Source organism: Trametes versicolor (assembly GCF_000271585.1).
Source record: "Trametes versicolor FP-101664 SS1 unplaced genomic scaffold TRAVEscaffold_10, whole genome shotgun sequence".
Lineage (NCBI taxonomy): Eukaryota > Fungi > Basidiomycota > Agaricomycetes > Polyporales > Polyporaceae > Trametes > Trametes versicolor.
In genome coordinates, this window is record NW_007360330.1 from 93,306 (window position 1) to 107,557 (window position 14,252).

The 14,252-nt window shown below is 55.8% G+C and overlaps 5 protein-coding genes across 5 annotated transcripts; 2 read left to right on the plus strand and 3 right to left on the minus strand.

Moving 5' to 3' along the window:
- Positions 1-3,241: 3,241 nt before the first annotated feature.
- TRAVEDRAFT_50764 (uncharacterized protein) lies at positions 3,242-5,260 on the plus strand (the record flags this gene model as incomplete). The annotated part of the gene is made up of 2 exons (XM_008043699.1): positions 3,242-3,416; positions 4,341-5,260. 2 exons carry the CDS (start codon positions 3,242-3,244, stop codon positions 5,258-5,260), a joined length of 1,095 nt encoding a protein of 364 aa, XP_008041890.1.
- Positions 5,261-5,965: 705 nt separating this feature from the next.
- TRAVEDRAFT_50765 (uncharacterized protein) lies at positions 5,966-6,744 on the minus strand (the record flags this gene model as incomplete). The annotated part of the gene is made up of 2 exons (XM_008043700.1): positions 5,966-6,300; positions 6,366-6,744. The coding sequence occupies 2 exons, from the start codon at positions 6,742-6,744 to the stop codon at positions 5,966-5,968; spliced, it is 714 nt and encodes a 237-aa protein (XP_008041891.1).
- A 474-nt stretch (positions 6,745-7,218) lies between these two features.
- TRAVEDRAFT_73825 (uncharacterized protein) lies at positions 7,219-8,199 on the minus strand (the record flags this gene model as incomplete). The annotated part of the gene is made up of 3 exons (XM_008043919.1): positions 7,219-7,394; positions 7,443-7,792; positions 7,854-8,199. The coding sequence occupies 2 exons, from the start codon at positions 8,197-8,199 to the stop codon at positions 7,503-7,505; spliced, it is 636 nt and encodes a 211-aa protein (XP_008042110.1). The 3' UTR covers positions 7,219-7,394; positions 7,443-7,502.
- Positions 8,200-9,183: 984 nt separating this feature from the next.
- TRAVEDRAFT_22568 (uncharacterized protein) lies at positions 9,184-10,686 on the minus strand (the record flags this gene model as incomplete). Its single annotated transcript, XM_008043499.1, has 4 exons — positions 9,184-9,349; positions 9,417-9,546; positions 9,755-10,562; positions 10,627-10,686. The coding sequence occupies 4 exons, from the start codon at positions 10,684-10,686 to the stop codon at positions 9,184-9,186; spliced, it is 1,164 nt and encodes a 387-aa protein (XP_008041690.1).
- Positions 10,687-12,944: 2,258 nt separating this feature from the next.
- Positions 12,945-13,927, plus strand: TRAVEDRAFT_50768 (NAD-P-binding protein; the record flags this gene model as incomplete). Its single annotated transcript, XM_008043701.1, has 5 exons — positions 12,945-12,982; positions 13,046-13,295; positions 13,365-13,595; positions 13,667-13,736; positions 13,797-13,927. The coding sequence occupies 5 exons, from the start codon at positions 12,945-12,947 to the stop codon at positions 13,925-13,927; spliced, it is 720 nt and encodes a 239-aa protein (XP_008041892.1).
- Between the last annotated feature and the right edge of the window lie 325 nt (positions 13,928-14,252).

Sequence of the window (14,252 nt, forward strand, 5' to 3'; positions counted from 1 at the left end):
CACGCGCATATAATCAGCGAACTGCGTCTGTCTAGCTCACACTAAGTCAAGTGCATACTAGAATGTTCAGGATAGTTTTGCTCATCCCGTACGACACAACCGTCGGGCCGAAGCCCGCAATGGTGCCCACGCCCGCGATGCTGCTCCCAAGGCTGGATACATGCAGGATTTTCTGCGCGGACCTGCGAGATGAGTGCGGTTCCGATCGTGTTCGTCTCCAGGATGCTCAGGAGTATCTCGGCCTCAAAGGTGAACCCGGCGTCATTGACAATCTGCGACCAGTGCATCAGTGGGCTGCGAGAACGGGCTGTTGCGCGGTGTCTAGGCGTGCAGAAGGGATGTGGCGAGTGAAAACGTACCATTTTGAACAGACGGAGGGGTTAGAGGTTGAAGTCGGCATTCGCATTCTAGGGTGGCGCTGGTAGGAGGGTGGTGATCCGGGGCTTGCTGCCTCAGAGAGATGGGCGCCGCCATCGATACAGGTTGGCAGTGTTACGCGAACCCGTGCAGCTCAGTGTGCCAGAGCCGATCGTAGAAACCTGGCCGTTCATGTTAATTTTGCCCAACGCCGGAGGAGCTGATGGATAAGCGGACGTCTGCTTGTGGCCGAGAACAAGTCTTCAAATATTCACGCGTGTACAGACAAGTATTTTCAGCTTGCGAAGAGACCGAGCCGAGCCTACCACGGGATCTCCTCTCCGTTGTACCGCAGGAATTTGCCACTGTCGGCGGAAGTCGCATTGGTGACGACTTTGATGATACCGGCGATGCTCTCTTCCGGCTGGAGCAGGCCCTTCTCGCCGCCCATATCTACAGGAAGAAGAACAAACCGTCAGCGATCGGCGGAGGGAACCACACATGGGTGAAAGACTTACCTGTCTTGACCCATCCAGGGCAAAGCGCGATGACGATGAGGTCAGGGCGCGCGACCTTCTGTTTATAAGCCTGAAAATGCATGTCGAATGTCAGAATGCGCACGACGAGGATCGTTGATAGAGACGCCATGGGCGTACCAGCATGTTGAGCGCGATCTTGCTCAGCGCGTACGCTCCCAGCTTCCGGTGCTCCTCCGCAATCAGCCCTTCGAACTCCGCGATGCTCCCTGCCGAGCTTGAGATATGCAGGATCTTCTTCGCACGCCCCTTCTCCAGGAGCGGCAGGTACACCTGCGAGATTAGGGCCGGGCTAACCGTATTTGTACGCAGGATATCGGCAAGTTTCTCTGCGTCCATGTCGAATACGGAGTCGTATGCGATCTAGATCGAACGACGACGAGGTGAGCATGGATCATTTGACTCCACGGAGAGCAGCAACACCATCGTGAATAGTACGTACGATGGCAGCGTTGTTGACGAGACAGTCAAGGACGATATCACCGAGAATCATCTCGACTTCCTTCGCGGACGCACGGATATTCGCGAAGTCGGTGACGTCGAGCTGGATTATGTGTAGCGTTCCTTTGGCGGTCTTGTTCAGGTCACTCAGCGCGTTCGCCTTGTCCAGGTTGCGGCACGTCGCAATGACCAGGTTGCTCGGGGAGTCGAGCAGCTGTCTCACGAGCTCAAACCCGATGCCGCGATTGGCACTAGCGCGCGGCGGAGCGGTCAGTGTGACATCTACAGAGAAACAAAACCGGCGTGTACTGACCCAGTAACAAGCCAGGTAGTTGGACGAGCTGCGGACGACATGGCGTGCGTTGCTGGGTCGGGTATGCAGAAAGCCCCTTGTACGCGCATTTTATGCACTTCCTACAGGCTTCTCTCGCCAATTATCGCTAGCGAACCTACCAGCCGTTGTATGACGGCGGCGCGTCACGAGGGCGCCGATGAGGGGGGAATCATCGCAACGTACCCGGCATATGTATCAGAACAAGTGCACCAGTTGCTGCTTCGAGTGCTAGAGTCTTGACACTCGTCATCGTGCAGGCCGAAGAGGTATTGCGATAATCATAATGCGATGTCTAGTTGCCCTTCGCGCGATCCGGAGCCTGCTTCGATTAATATGAGCCACGATCGTTCAGAAGGGCAGCTAGATGCCGCGCCACGGTTTAGACAGCACACAGTGCCGGGCTGGCAGTATCGATATAGACTCCTAGAGACAAGCATACGCGATAATTAGTTACATTTCTGGCGAATTTAATGCAAGGTTCGTGCTCTTACAAATGGCAGCTTATATCTGAGTTACGTCCCCTACCCCACGATCGTATACCTCAATCATTACTTTAGTGTCGACTCGGTTGTTGGGGGAGAAAGGCGCAGAATCAAAAAGCATCGTGTTGCATACCCGAAATAAAAAAACCGCAGGGACAGAGATACTGCCATCGCTCACCACAACATTCGATTCCAGCCGAATGCCGTACCATGGGATCGTCTGGCCGTGTACCGCAGATACTTACCGCTATCAGCCGCGGTGGCCGTGGTGATGACCTTGAAAACGCTGGCGACCTCTCGCTGGGTTCGAGCGCAGCCCATCGCTGATGCAAACGCATATCAGAACACAAAATGTGCGTCAACATGTACTATAGACCACCCACCTGTCTTGACACGGCGTCACCAAAATCGTCGACTTGCGCGGTGACGCCTGTGAAACGAGTGAATTCACTAGATAAACGGGGCTGGAGACGAGTTATGTATAGCGATGGCAGCTGAAAGCAAGGTGAGCAGACCACTGGCGTTGAGGTGTTGAGGGCCCGAGTTGTCTGATTCAGCTGTACTTTCGTGTGACACAGCTACCGGGGCTCTGCACCGTCAACGCGAAGCCTGAGGTGGCACAGCTCAAATGCACAGATTAGAAGTTCGATGTATATCGCGTTCGATGATACATGAGGGGTCGTTCAGAGAAAAGAGACAGAGAGTGGTCGTGAAGTGCCGCCGAGATGGACGTCGAGAAAAAGCCTGGATACGAATGCAAGCTGGGAGGAGTCTCCGGGGATATCGGGCCGACGTGCCGGGGAGGCCCGGCACGGCTACTTGCTCCCCTTCGCTCTCTCTCTTACTCTCGTTCACTCTGGCCTCAGGCTCGAGTCTCTGGCAGCATCTTTGCTTCTCTCTCCATGGAGGCTACCTCTTGTGAGAGGAGGCTGTAACTCGGCAGGCAGGTACACAGATCATGAACACGACCGCCTGTGTGAGCGTGCAAGGTTGCCTTCACCGGCGGTAACTCCCGTGCTGGCCTCATGTTTAGCGCAAGGCAGTCTGACACCCCCAACCTTTCACCAGAGGACTCATCTGAACACTTTAAAATGCTTGAAGCGTCCCCAGAAATGGAGTTACTGGACGTACAACAGTCGGTCGTCGCGCCCACCGTCTACCGCAAAGCACATCCAAGGCTGGACGACAGACACTTGGCTGTGACCACCATCTATATGCTCTCGCCGGGACATATCGCGCTCATATGCACTCATTTGCGACTTCTATGTGCGTCTAAATCCCTTGCACGTCTCGCAAAAACATGTCGACTGTTCCACGACACGGCTCTCGACGCGCTATGGCATACTGTTCCGTCTTTGGTGCCGCTCTTGTACACCTTTCCCTCCGATCTTTGCTCTATCCAAACATACATGCACCCTGCTACTTCAAAACCTTGGCCAGAAGTTGTGAGTCGCCATCAAACTCGACCTCCGAATCCCAGCAGATTGCCCACGTGAACTCTGAAGGAGTTTACTCGAAATGCAACCCCTGCGGATTTCGACCGCTTTCAAGCCTACGCTGTTCGGGTGGTCGAAATCGACGAGACACACGAACAGCGTGATGCCTTAACGACGACAGGTGTTCTGCAGAACGTTTGGGATCAGCTCGAGCAGCACCAAAGTGAAATAGCGTTTCCGCAGCTGCGGTCGGTCATCTACGGCAATGGTCACAGGTTTTCGGTCCGCCGCTATCCTGTCTTTCTGGCCTTCGGTCCCAGTGTTCAGAAAGTCCACTTGGTCCGAGCCGCCGTCCAGGAACTACCACCCATCGTGCACAAACGCCGCTCGAAGCCTTACAAGACGGTCAAAGAAGTCAGCACTCGTATCATCGGGCGGCTCACTTTCGCACCATCACTAACGGTGCTGACGGTGCAGGCCGACGGACGCGAACAGGGGTATTACAGGGATATCGATCTGGACCATCTATCCATTCCACTTGCAACCGCGAGCGCCGCGTTCAGGAGTCTCACTGCGCTCTCGGTGCCCGAGATACCTCTCCTCCCCTCTGCGCTCTCGCACCTGGCTTCCATTGCCTCTCTCCAAGATGCGGAAATATAAATCCGGTTGCGCGACTATGACTGGGGCTGCCTTCCTACCAATACCGCATGCGCTACCGCATGTGTGCTCCTCGACTGTCTATCTATCCGGTCAGGCTCATTAGAGTGCGTCATTGCGCTCCTGCGAGCCTTCGCATTCCAGTTCCTCGAAGAGATTGTTGTCCAAGTCGAGGATCTCGTGTATGACATCCTGTTCAAGTCCTTCGCCCAAGAGCTCGCATCACGTCCCTTCGCGCGCGAGCGTATGACCACCATCGATCTGCAACTAGGCCAACTCTCGAATGAGCCGCTAAATGAAGCGGTCCCCATATTCCTCCGCGCGGAGCTCGCCCCGCTCTTCGCCCTCTCCGCCCTCCAAGCTCTGTCTATCCGCGGACACTGCCACGTGATACTGGACGACGCGGCCCTCGACGACGTCTCCCGCGCATGGCCAGGGATCACCGCGCTATACCTCGAGCCAGCACGCCGCTCTAAGGATGCGCTTGTAATCCGCCTGCACAACCCTGCGTGGCCGCCGGCGACGATGACCGGTCTGCTCTGCATCGCCGAGCGGTGCCACCACCTGCGTTCTCTTGGGCTGGCACTCGACCTCACGGCATTACCATCCACGTCAGAACTGCGTCGTGCCCTCGATCGGCTTGCTTCCCAAGAATCTCTGTGCTCTCTTCGGAGCCTTGCTGTAGGCTGGTCGCCGTTCGGTGACCATGTACGGCTCGCATCGATACTCTCCGCGTGGTTCCCATCGTTGACCATGATCAAGGACGCGCGAAACCAGCCGGTGTTCGGGGAGGAGATATGGAAGTCGATTGGGGAGAGGCCATTTGGGTACTGCGCGACGGACGAGAATGAGGACATACACCGCAGATGGCAAGAGACGGCAAAACTCGTACCACGCTATGCGAGGGTGAGGGCCCAGGAACGTGGCGTTGGGCGTTGGGTACACCATGAGCATGCATATGCGTCGGACAGCGCAAATGGCAGCCTGCGCACTGTTGAAACGTTGTCTGTGGCGTGACGTCAGGTCGTGGATAGTCACTCTAGCCCAGCATCACCTGGAATGCACGTACACCGGTGTTTGGCACATGTATAGGTACGCGCGTTCGCGCAGGTAACTCATGTTTAGTTCAACCATGATAGTCCTGTTCTGTGAATAAATGGTGTTTCACGTCTTTCAGCTTTGACAGTTGATACCCGATGAGAGAAGACGTACCTCATCCTTGACGGACTTCAAGAGAAGTCACAAGCCGCAGTGAAAGTGATTCTGCCCCGTCTTCGTCTTGCTTATAATCTGGGCGCGATGACTTCCACATTGTTCCGTGCCGCTTCAAGTTCGTTACGGTCACGGGCCGCCTTCTGTTCGCACACGAGCGGACGAACCGAGGCCCAGAGCTAAAGGCCCGTGCACCGACCCTAGGCGATACCGCAGTATGACACTTAGTGCGGAAGGTGCCTCGCAAAGGTAACTGTCTCAGGTGTTGATACTTCGGACTCGTCATATAGGCGACGCCCAGAGCGCGCCCCCAGGCGAGCTACGAAAGCTGAAAGCACGCCGGTTTAGCGTGAGCACGCGTCGTAGCTTCATCCTTGACCCATGATAGACTCTAGGTACACAGGATCTCCATCCGGTCCAAGAAAGAGCCAATCCTTCGTCCTGATACGAAGCGCTGTTAGAAATTGATTCTTGAACACGGAAATTTACGCACCACCATCATCCTCCCCATCAGCCCTGTCCACAGAGCGACAACACCTCGGGGGCCTGTGGAAATTGCTTCACGGGGTCCAGCGCGGACAAGAGAGTCCCCCGGCCGCGAACGTCGACGGGCTTAGAGAAGGTCACCTGGCGGGGCATTGCCACAGCTGGGGGAGGAATTTTAGGGACGCCGTTGTGGCATGTCGGAGGCCGCGATACTTCCTGGCTACGAGGGCGCTCGGGAGATGACCTCGGGCCAGCGTCCTTGCGGCGGTTGGGTTCGAAGGGTGAGGTGTAATGGTCGTTTGTCGAAACCGTCGTGCTTGAGGAAATAGACAGTTCGCGCCAAAGGGTGGGATGCCCCTCTGCACTCACAATAAATTTGGTCAGATCACGCGTACGTTTCAACCGTGCGGCTTCATTCACATACCAGTGCCTGATTCCCGTACAGCGTCGCCAAGTTCCATGGACGATCCGTCGTCTGTATCCTCCGCGCTCGCAAAGGATTGCCGGTACACGAAGTACATGAGGACGAAGAAGCCAAGAGGAACATATATAGCTATGGCCAACTGAACGACCGTGGCTGCGAAGGGCGCCGGTGGAGACTCGGATGAGGCCCCCTCCGACGCATTCAGGCCGGGTGAGACGAAGGGCGTAGATACAATGCCCATAGGCGACACGGTCATGGTGGGGCGACGGGCTGTGAGAGAGCGCTGCATATCCGGGACCGTCGTAGGGGATAGGGAGATAGTCGCGAGTTCGGAGAGTGACCACACCGACTGCGGTGTGTAGGATGTGATCGGTGGCATCTTGAATAGAAGTAGGGAGGGGAACTTGTCGACTGGCATCCCAGAAATCCTCCTGTGCTGCCTTTATCCTACCTCGCCGGCGCAAATGAGCGCCAAATTTGTACGAAGAAGATATCCGGGAGAAGATATCCAGATCTACACGATGTTATTGGATATCTTCGCAAGTCTATCCAGATCTACACGCCGTCATTGGATATCTTCGCATGTCACCGGGAGGCTAGATATCTAGAGGTGCGTACCCACGCGTGATATCCAGATGTTCGCCGGTAAAATTGAACCACGCACTGTGCCGAGTCCCTCGTGCCGCGTATTACCGCTGGGCCCGAGCGTTTTGGATATCCACAACTTTCAATGACACTGTGATAGGCTCAACGAACCCGCGTATGCGGTGATTGCTATTGGCTGTGTGCGTGATATTAGGCAGTGCGAGCTACGATAGCTGCCTATAGTACGTTGACTATGAGTCGCGTGGTCAGATATGCGGGATAAGAAGTCCAAAAGAATGTGCGCTATATGATCGGTCCGACGGAAACGCAAGATTGAGAGCTTCGACCGGTCGCGCTGCGACCAAGGTCGGGTGGAGGGAAGGCGGTAGCGGCGTGGCTGTAAGCTATTAACAGATAGCACAACGGTCCCAGGGGTATAATCTGCTAGAACACGATGAGATGACGCGTCGTAATTCGATACCAAGAGCATACCAATGACCCTTGCCAAGCTCATCATACGCAGGGGATATCGGGATATGTCCCGCCGATGCGTCAGTACGCAAAGCCCTGCTGAAGAAACTCGGCATCCCGGTCGGCTGGAGTGGGCGTGGATAGCCGGGAATTTTGCGAGAGGACGGAAGCCCGTCTAACTCTTGCAGGAACTGGCGTGAGCAGGATCGGGATTTCGGTGGTATACGATGGCGGCCGCTCGTAGTCGGGAAACAACCACGACGTAGGGATCTTCCGTCCGGGAATATCGGTGATATTGGGGTGATGGTCGTAAGGGTAGGGTGTGACGGGAGTCGGTGTGGGAGAGCGACTACTGCGCCGCGACCGTGAATCTGCTCAAGAGTCGGTAAGACACCGGACATAGTTGTACAGTACAAAGTTGGAGGAACATACCGTCAGACTTGCATGGTCGCCGTAGTACCGATGCTCGCAGTCGGTGATAACGCCAAAAGACGAAAGCCACCATTGCACAGATCAACACCCCGAGCGTGACGGCGCCGATAACAGCCAACGACCTGACCACGACGGAGGACGTATTCGTGTTGACCGACGTCATCTCGGGCATCGGACAGTCTTCTCCGGGCGTCGCAGGTGTAGCGGTAGGGAGCACGTCGCGGGACATCATGGCAGCGACTGGTGAGTCAGAGGTTGGCTGTAGCGCGGTCGGCTGGGTGAGAGTGACAACGATCGTGAGGACGAGGTGCTCTGGAAGAGGGTTGTCAAGGCCCCTGCGGGCCATGGGTGTTGGGAGAACATCTGGATATACTGAAGATGGTACGGGGGGAACGCAGCTGCGGGTACGTTGAGGTGGTGGCATAGCGAGTGAGAGATTTGGCGAGCAGTTCGTGTCTCCTTTTATCAAGATGAGACAAGAACGACCCTATTACAGATGTCACTGGGCTGTCAGTTTCTGGGCTCTCTGCCCGTCAGATAAATAGAACAGCGCTACGGGACCGGGTCATGTCCAGTAGCGACGTCTACCAGTGAGGGGATTCCGAGGATGAGATGGTCTGGATGGTCTTACTTTGTACCCCATTCCACACCAAATGAGGGACGAAGAGCGTACCTGAGGAGAACGAATGTCCTCGATAAGCTCTCTCTCTCTCCTCGTATACGGAATACTAGTACGCTGTGAGGCACACATCGGCGTTCCATTGTTCGACGATAGATCCGCTGAGAGAAGATCCAGAGACAGTTACAATCCACCTAGTAGTCGAAGACGCTGCTGCAAAGACCGCGTGTCCAGTATTCGGGGTACGGTGGTCGACATGATGGCGGTTCAGAACAGGTCTGAGGTCGCGACTCTCGCGCTCCGAGGGCGCGCGCCTTCTCCCGCCGCGCATCACGTGCGCGAGCGCCTGTATAACGGCCGCGCAGGTCTCTCTCTCTCTCGGCCGCCGTTCTCTCTCAGCTCCCTCGAGTCTCTCTCTCTTGGTCTATCTGAGGACTGGATGGCCGCGATGGCTGTTCGATTCTGTGAAACTACGAGGGAAGACTTAATTTCTCCCAGGCCCACTGAACATCAACACTGGCAGAACGCTCGTAAGCATCAGCGGGGGACGCTCCTCGGTCGACTTCATACTGTGGAACGGTGTCGTAACTTGCGCGAACTCGAACTCGAGCTAGATCTCGCGATGGCTCCATTTCAGGCAAAGCTACAGCGTGCACTCCCGCAGCTCGCCGCCAAGAGCCACTCTTGCACCCTGCACACGCTCGCCGTCAGCTAATCGCCGCTAGGAGACCCTGCATCGCTCGCGTCGTCGTCGTCGTCCGCCTGGTTCCCGTGCCTGTCGCGCATCGTGACCGCGCGCGGCACGCCCGCGATCAGCGAGGAGCAATAGTTGACAGCGGAAGATCCTTGGGGCCTCTTCCCTTTGTCAACCGACGACCTGGTCATAAGGGATCAGTGGGTACACGTCGCGATGCTTGTACCGCAGTTCACGAAGGTGCGCGCACAGGAGCACAAGTGGAGAACGGCCGAGGATGCTGCGCGCGCCCGTGCGAAAGCGCCGCGGAGTAATGAACATGCGGTTACACTCGACGTTCAGAGGCTTGGGGGATGGATTGAGTCCCTGGCCGTTGCAGTCTGGACAGGCATGAAGTCGGTCAAGGACACTTGTATATTTGTTGACGGCAGGGAACCCTGAAAGCACACTATACGATTAGAGTCGCCACAATCAGAATATACCTCAAGCTCGTGCAATTCGGACTCACCTCAGCGGGCTCCTACAGCCTGAGCTCGGCCAGGTCGCTGCGGACCTCATGCACATCGATTGATGTGCCAATATCCTCACCAGTCTCTCGTGCAGCGCTCTGGGCAGCCCTCCACGCGCGCTCCTGCCCACGCACCTTCGCGAACTGCGGCACTCGATCGGCTACCCGCTGCCACTGTTCATGTTTGAAACGGCTCGCGGTCGACGCCCGATAGTTATGCACCTCGTGTTTAACGGCCTGCCACATCTCCTGGTCGAACACTGGCTGGTCCCACGCGTCCTGGATGGTCGTCAAGTTCGGGAACAACGCGGACAGCGCGGACGCGAGTCGTAGCATGTGCTCATCGGAGGGTATGGGATCGACGAGCGGCGCCCAGCCGACGGAGAGCGTGCGCAGAGGACATGGCATCTCTTGCGCGGCGAGTGCGCGGCGAACCTCGGCCGTCGGGAGCAATGCCGCAATTTCCAGCACTAACCCGAGGAAACGCAGCTCGTGGCACCGTTCGGAGAGGTGTAGGAGACCGGAAAGCGTCGCGTGCTGCCCCTGGAGATGTGGCTTTGGTGGACGCGCTACAAAGGCATCTTTGGAGCGGCGCGCAGGCTCGAAGTTCAAGAAGGCGAGCTTCGGCCACGCGCGGGAGATGGATTCGAGTGTGTCATCATCCACCAAAACATGGCAATGCCCGCGAATAGATAGAAAACGGAGTGCTGAGAGTGCGAAGAGCGGGGCGAGTTGGCCTCCGAGGTATACGGGGAGTCCTCCTTCCACGAACGGCTCGTTCGAGAGACGGCCGAGTGTTAGGCCGATCATCTCCATGCACTCGCTCGCATAGGGACGCGACGCAAGGGCATTGGTGAAGGCCCAAATGGGGGGCGATTGTACGATATCCTCAGTGGTGATTATGATATCAACTAGACAGGGAAAGGTGTATGCCCGCAGAAGGGCAACGCACCAGTCGAAGGAGTCTGACCGGATGGAAAGAGATCGAAGGGCCGCGAAAGACGTGGAGCATGGGGTGTTCGTATCTAGAAAGCCCCAAGCATAGTCGCACGATCGGGCGAGTATTTCAATGTCCGTGAGGGAGGGGAGCGATCCAAGATGGCACAGGGAGGATGGTAGCAGGGGGATCTCAGGCACCGAAATGATAGTGATACTCCTGAGTGCGGCTGTTGCAGTTGCAAGCGGGCGCGAAAGGTGATTCAGGGCTTTCCAGTATGGTTTTTCATAACCATCCGCCTTCACCCTTAGTTGGGTAAGTGCAGGTGCCAAAGTCAGTCCCTCGAGGATGCTGGAGGCGACTTCCTCGGCAGTCTTGTAAGGCTGCCAGTCGGAGTGGCAAAACATCTCCAGAGGTGTTTCTTCTAAGGCGACGTGGGCTAACTGGACTGTTTGCAAACTACGACCGAATGCGAGGAAGATGGGATAGCGGCGCGCCCCGTCCGATGCGCAATTGCCATGAAAAACCGACTGTAGCCGAGGGAACGCAATCTCGTGCCGGTGTCGCTCGAGTTGGTCCCAAACGCCTGCATCGATGCTTGCTCCAGATTGTGGAAAAACAATGTGTTGCTCGGCGATAGACACAACTCGAGCGGAATAGGCGCGACAACGATCAAAATCCGCGGGTATCGCCTCGCGAGTAAACTTCTGCCAAATCCATGGGTGTAGTTAACCGTTAATGGGATGCTGGACAACTTGACTCACAATCAAAGTTTTAACATGCCAAGGTTCTCCGTCAATGTGACATAGGCTGGAGGGAAAAGTGTACAAGAGCGGCTCTAGAGAGGGTATCGTGTGCCACAGCGCATCGAGAGCGGCGTCGTGAAAGGAATGAGATGTCCGTGCAAGATGTGCAAGTGACCGGGATACACCGAGGAGTCGTAGGTGGGTACATACGGTCGTGATGGCGCGAGAGGAGGGCGAAAATATGTTTGTCGTCGTGCAATTCGGGACGTCCATCTTGCTGGATGAAGTATTGAGAGTAAGCGGTGCCTCAGAGTCCACAATACACGACCCGAGACTCTGCGATAGTTCCGAGAGAGTCGCGAGCATCTAGATTCTCCGATGGTCTTGGAGAGAGAGAGAAGGAGAGCTGAGTGTCGCCACCTCAAGACAGCATGTGTAAACCACGAGGCTGGAGGGATTCGCTCGTAATACGCACCGGGATCAGTCCTGATCAGTCGTGACGTTGGGCCGCCGACAAACTGAGGTCTAGGAGCCGAACGACAGCTTGTTGATTAAAGTTTTCAAGCAAGTTCAAGCCGGGATACCAGAATACGCTCTGACGAAGATGAAGCAGGAGAGCTGAGCCTGAGAGCGAGGCTGAGAGTCCGAGTCGCGCTCACGCACACGGGTGGCCATTATTCGGGAGGGCGGCCCGAGTCGCCGATATACCCGTTCGAACTTTGCTGTCAAGTCTCGAACGCTGCTTGCACTCCCACTCCTACCTGGCCCAACGCTCTGATGCGTGCCTCTTTGGGTTTTAGAGAATATCTATCCTTCTCACTACCAGGTACCGAGCGTTGCGAGGAAAGGCAAAACATATCAGAGTAGATCTGAGTGGCGCTGAACCTCTTAGCTGTACGACATGCGATTTCCGAGTCGTGAGGCTCAATGTGTCGCAGGCTCTTTCACGGCAAGTCCATGCAGTTTTTTTGTTGTTTCGTAGACATTTTCACTTAATGACGGCTTTTCGATACACGTAGACGAGTGCAGCGGTTAGGAAGTAGCGCCCAAAGTCGGACGTGTTGCGCCGGCAACATCGGCGCCAGTCCACGCGTCCACCGCTCACGCTCTTGTCGCACGGATGACGGCCTACCGCTCATGTTAAATGCTCTTGACGCAAATTTCGGAGCATATGGACGACCAAACAGCTCCAGCGCTGTAAAACTATACGGATCAGCTGCTCTGTTGAGCGATACTAGTAGTATAAATCACGGTAAAATGCTCCTTCAAGCCGCGATTCTGATCATCTGTACGAATCTACGATGCGCGGTTGCAGTCGTCTTGCGGCCACGGTAAAGTGTAAGAATAACATAGTTTTCAAGATATACTCACGTTCCCGATCTGCATAGAAGCGCCGCAGCCCGATATTGAGTCATGACGGCCGTCAAAACCGCTAGAAGAACGAACGTGCTGCTTCGTAAGTACTTTTTCCCCGATCGGAATTTGCGAGCGATATACAGCTCACAGACTGTTTAAGAGAGCACGACGGGGCCATACAGCGTCTGCCTATCCCTCGTCGACGAACATCACCCAGTGCCACATACCATTATGTCTACCTCTCGTCCTACCTCTTGGCTCGTTACCGGGTGAGTACAAGTTTTCCTCCTCCGTGCTCGCTCGGTCTGACCACTGTGTTGTGCTGTACCCAGGGCCAACCGCGGTATTGGACTCGAGATCGTGCGGCAGTTGCTCGCGTCTCCGACCAACCTTGTCGTAGCCACCGCCCGTGCGCCGGAGAAGGCAACCGCACTCCACGATCTGAGGGAGACTGCGAAGGGGACTCTTCACATAATCAAGCTCGACATCAGCGACTTCGACAGCATCCGCGCGTCCGCGAAAGATCTGCAGGTTATCCTCGGCGAGACCGGCCTCGACTACCTCATCAATAACGCCGCCATCGTATGTACTACCATCCCAGCACCACTCGAGCCACGAGCTTATATGTTGGCTTCTGAAAATGTACGACAGGCACCCCGCGACACTGCATTCACCATCAAGCCGGAGGAGCTGCTAGACGCGTTCAAGACAAACGCCATCGGCCCTATGCTGGTCTCTCAGGTAGCGCTGCCTTTCCTCGAGAAGGGTACCGCCAAGAAGATCCTGCACATCTCGAGCACCGGCGGCAGCGTTGGGAGCGCTGACATAGTGGGACCAATTGTCGCAGGATACGCGATGTCAAAGTCTGCCCTGAACATGCTCGTGCGTCCCCGTCCGTTCTTACTTGTAGCCATTGTTATTCCCTGACTCCGTGTGCATTATCGTGTCTTTAGGCGTACAAGCAAAAGCTAGAACGTCCAGATTTCACTGTCATCGCCTTGTGCCCTGGATGGGTCAAGACTGGTGAGTGTTCGGTCACAGGCTTTGTCGTCAACTTCACGCGCTGACGTATACTTCAATCAGACATGGGTGGCGAGGGCGCGCAAATCGAACCGCAGGACAGTGTCGCTGGCATCCTCAAGCTGATTACCTCCGCGACCACCGCCGACAGCGGCAAGTACCTGCGGCACAACGGCGAGTCGATTCCCTGGTAGATGTCTTTGGTATTACAAACTGCATAGATAAAGGCTGTAATGCTGATGCTAATATATAAATTGCATTCCGAATCGAAGTGTTGCTTCTTAATTGACATCGGAACGGCTGCCGAGAGGTAACGAGGTATGAAGATATGCTATAATGGCAGGCGAGCGGTAACCTTATTCCGTCGCGCAGAATCCCGTCCACGCGCGTCGCGCGAGGCCAACCGTGCTGCGATTGCCCATCTCTCAGGACGAGCTACCCCACGTACGATTGCCGTCCTCAACACCGCTGCTGCTTGAACCGATTCTCAATCTGCGCTCCTAACTTGCTCGCAGTCCA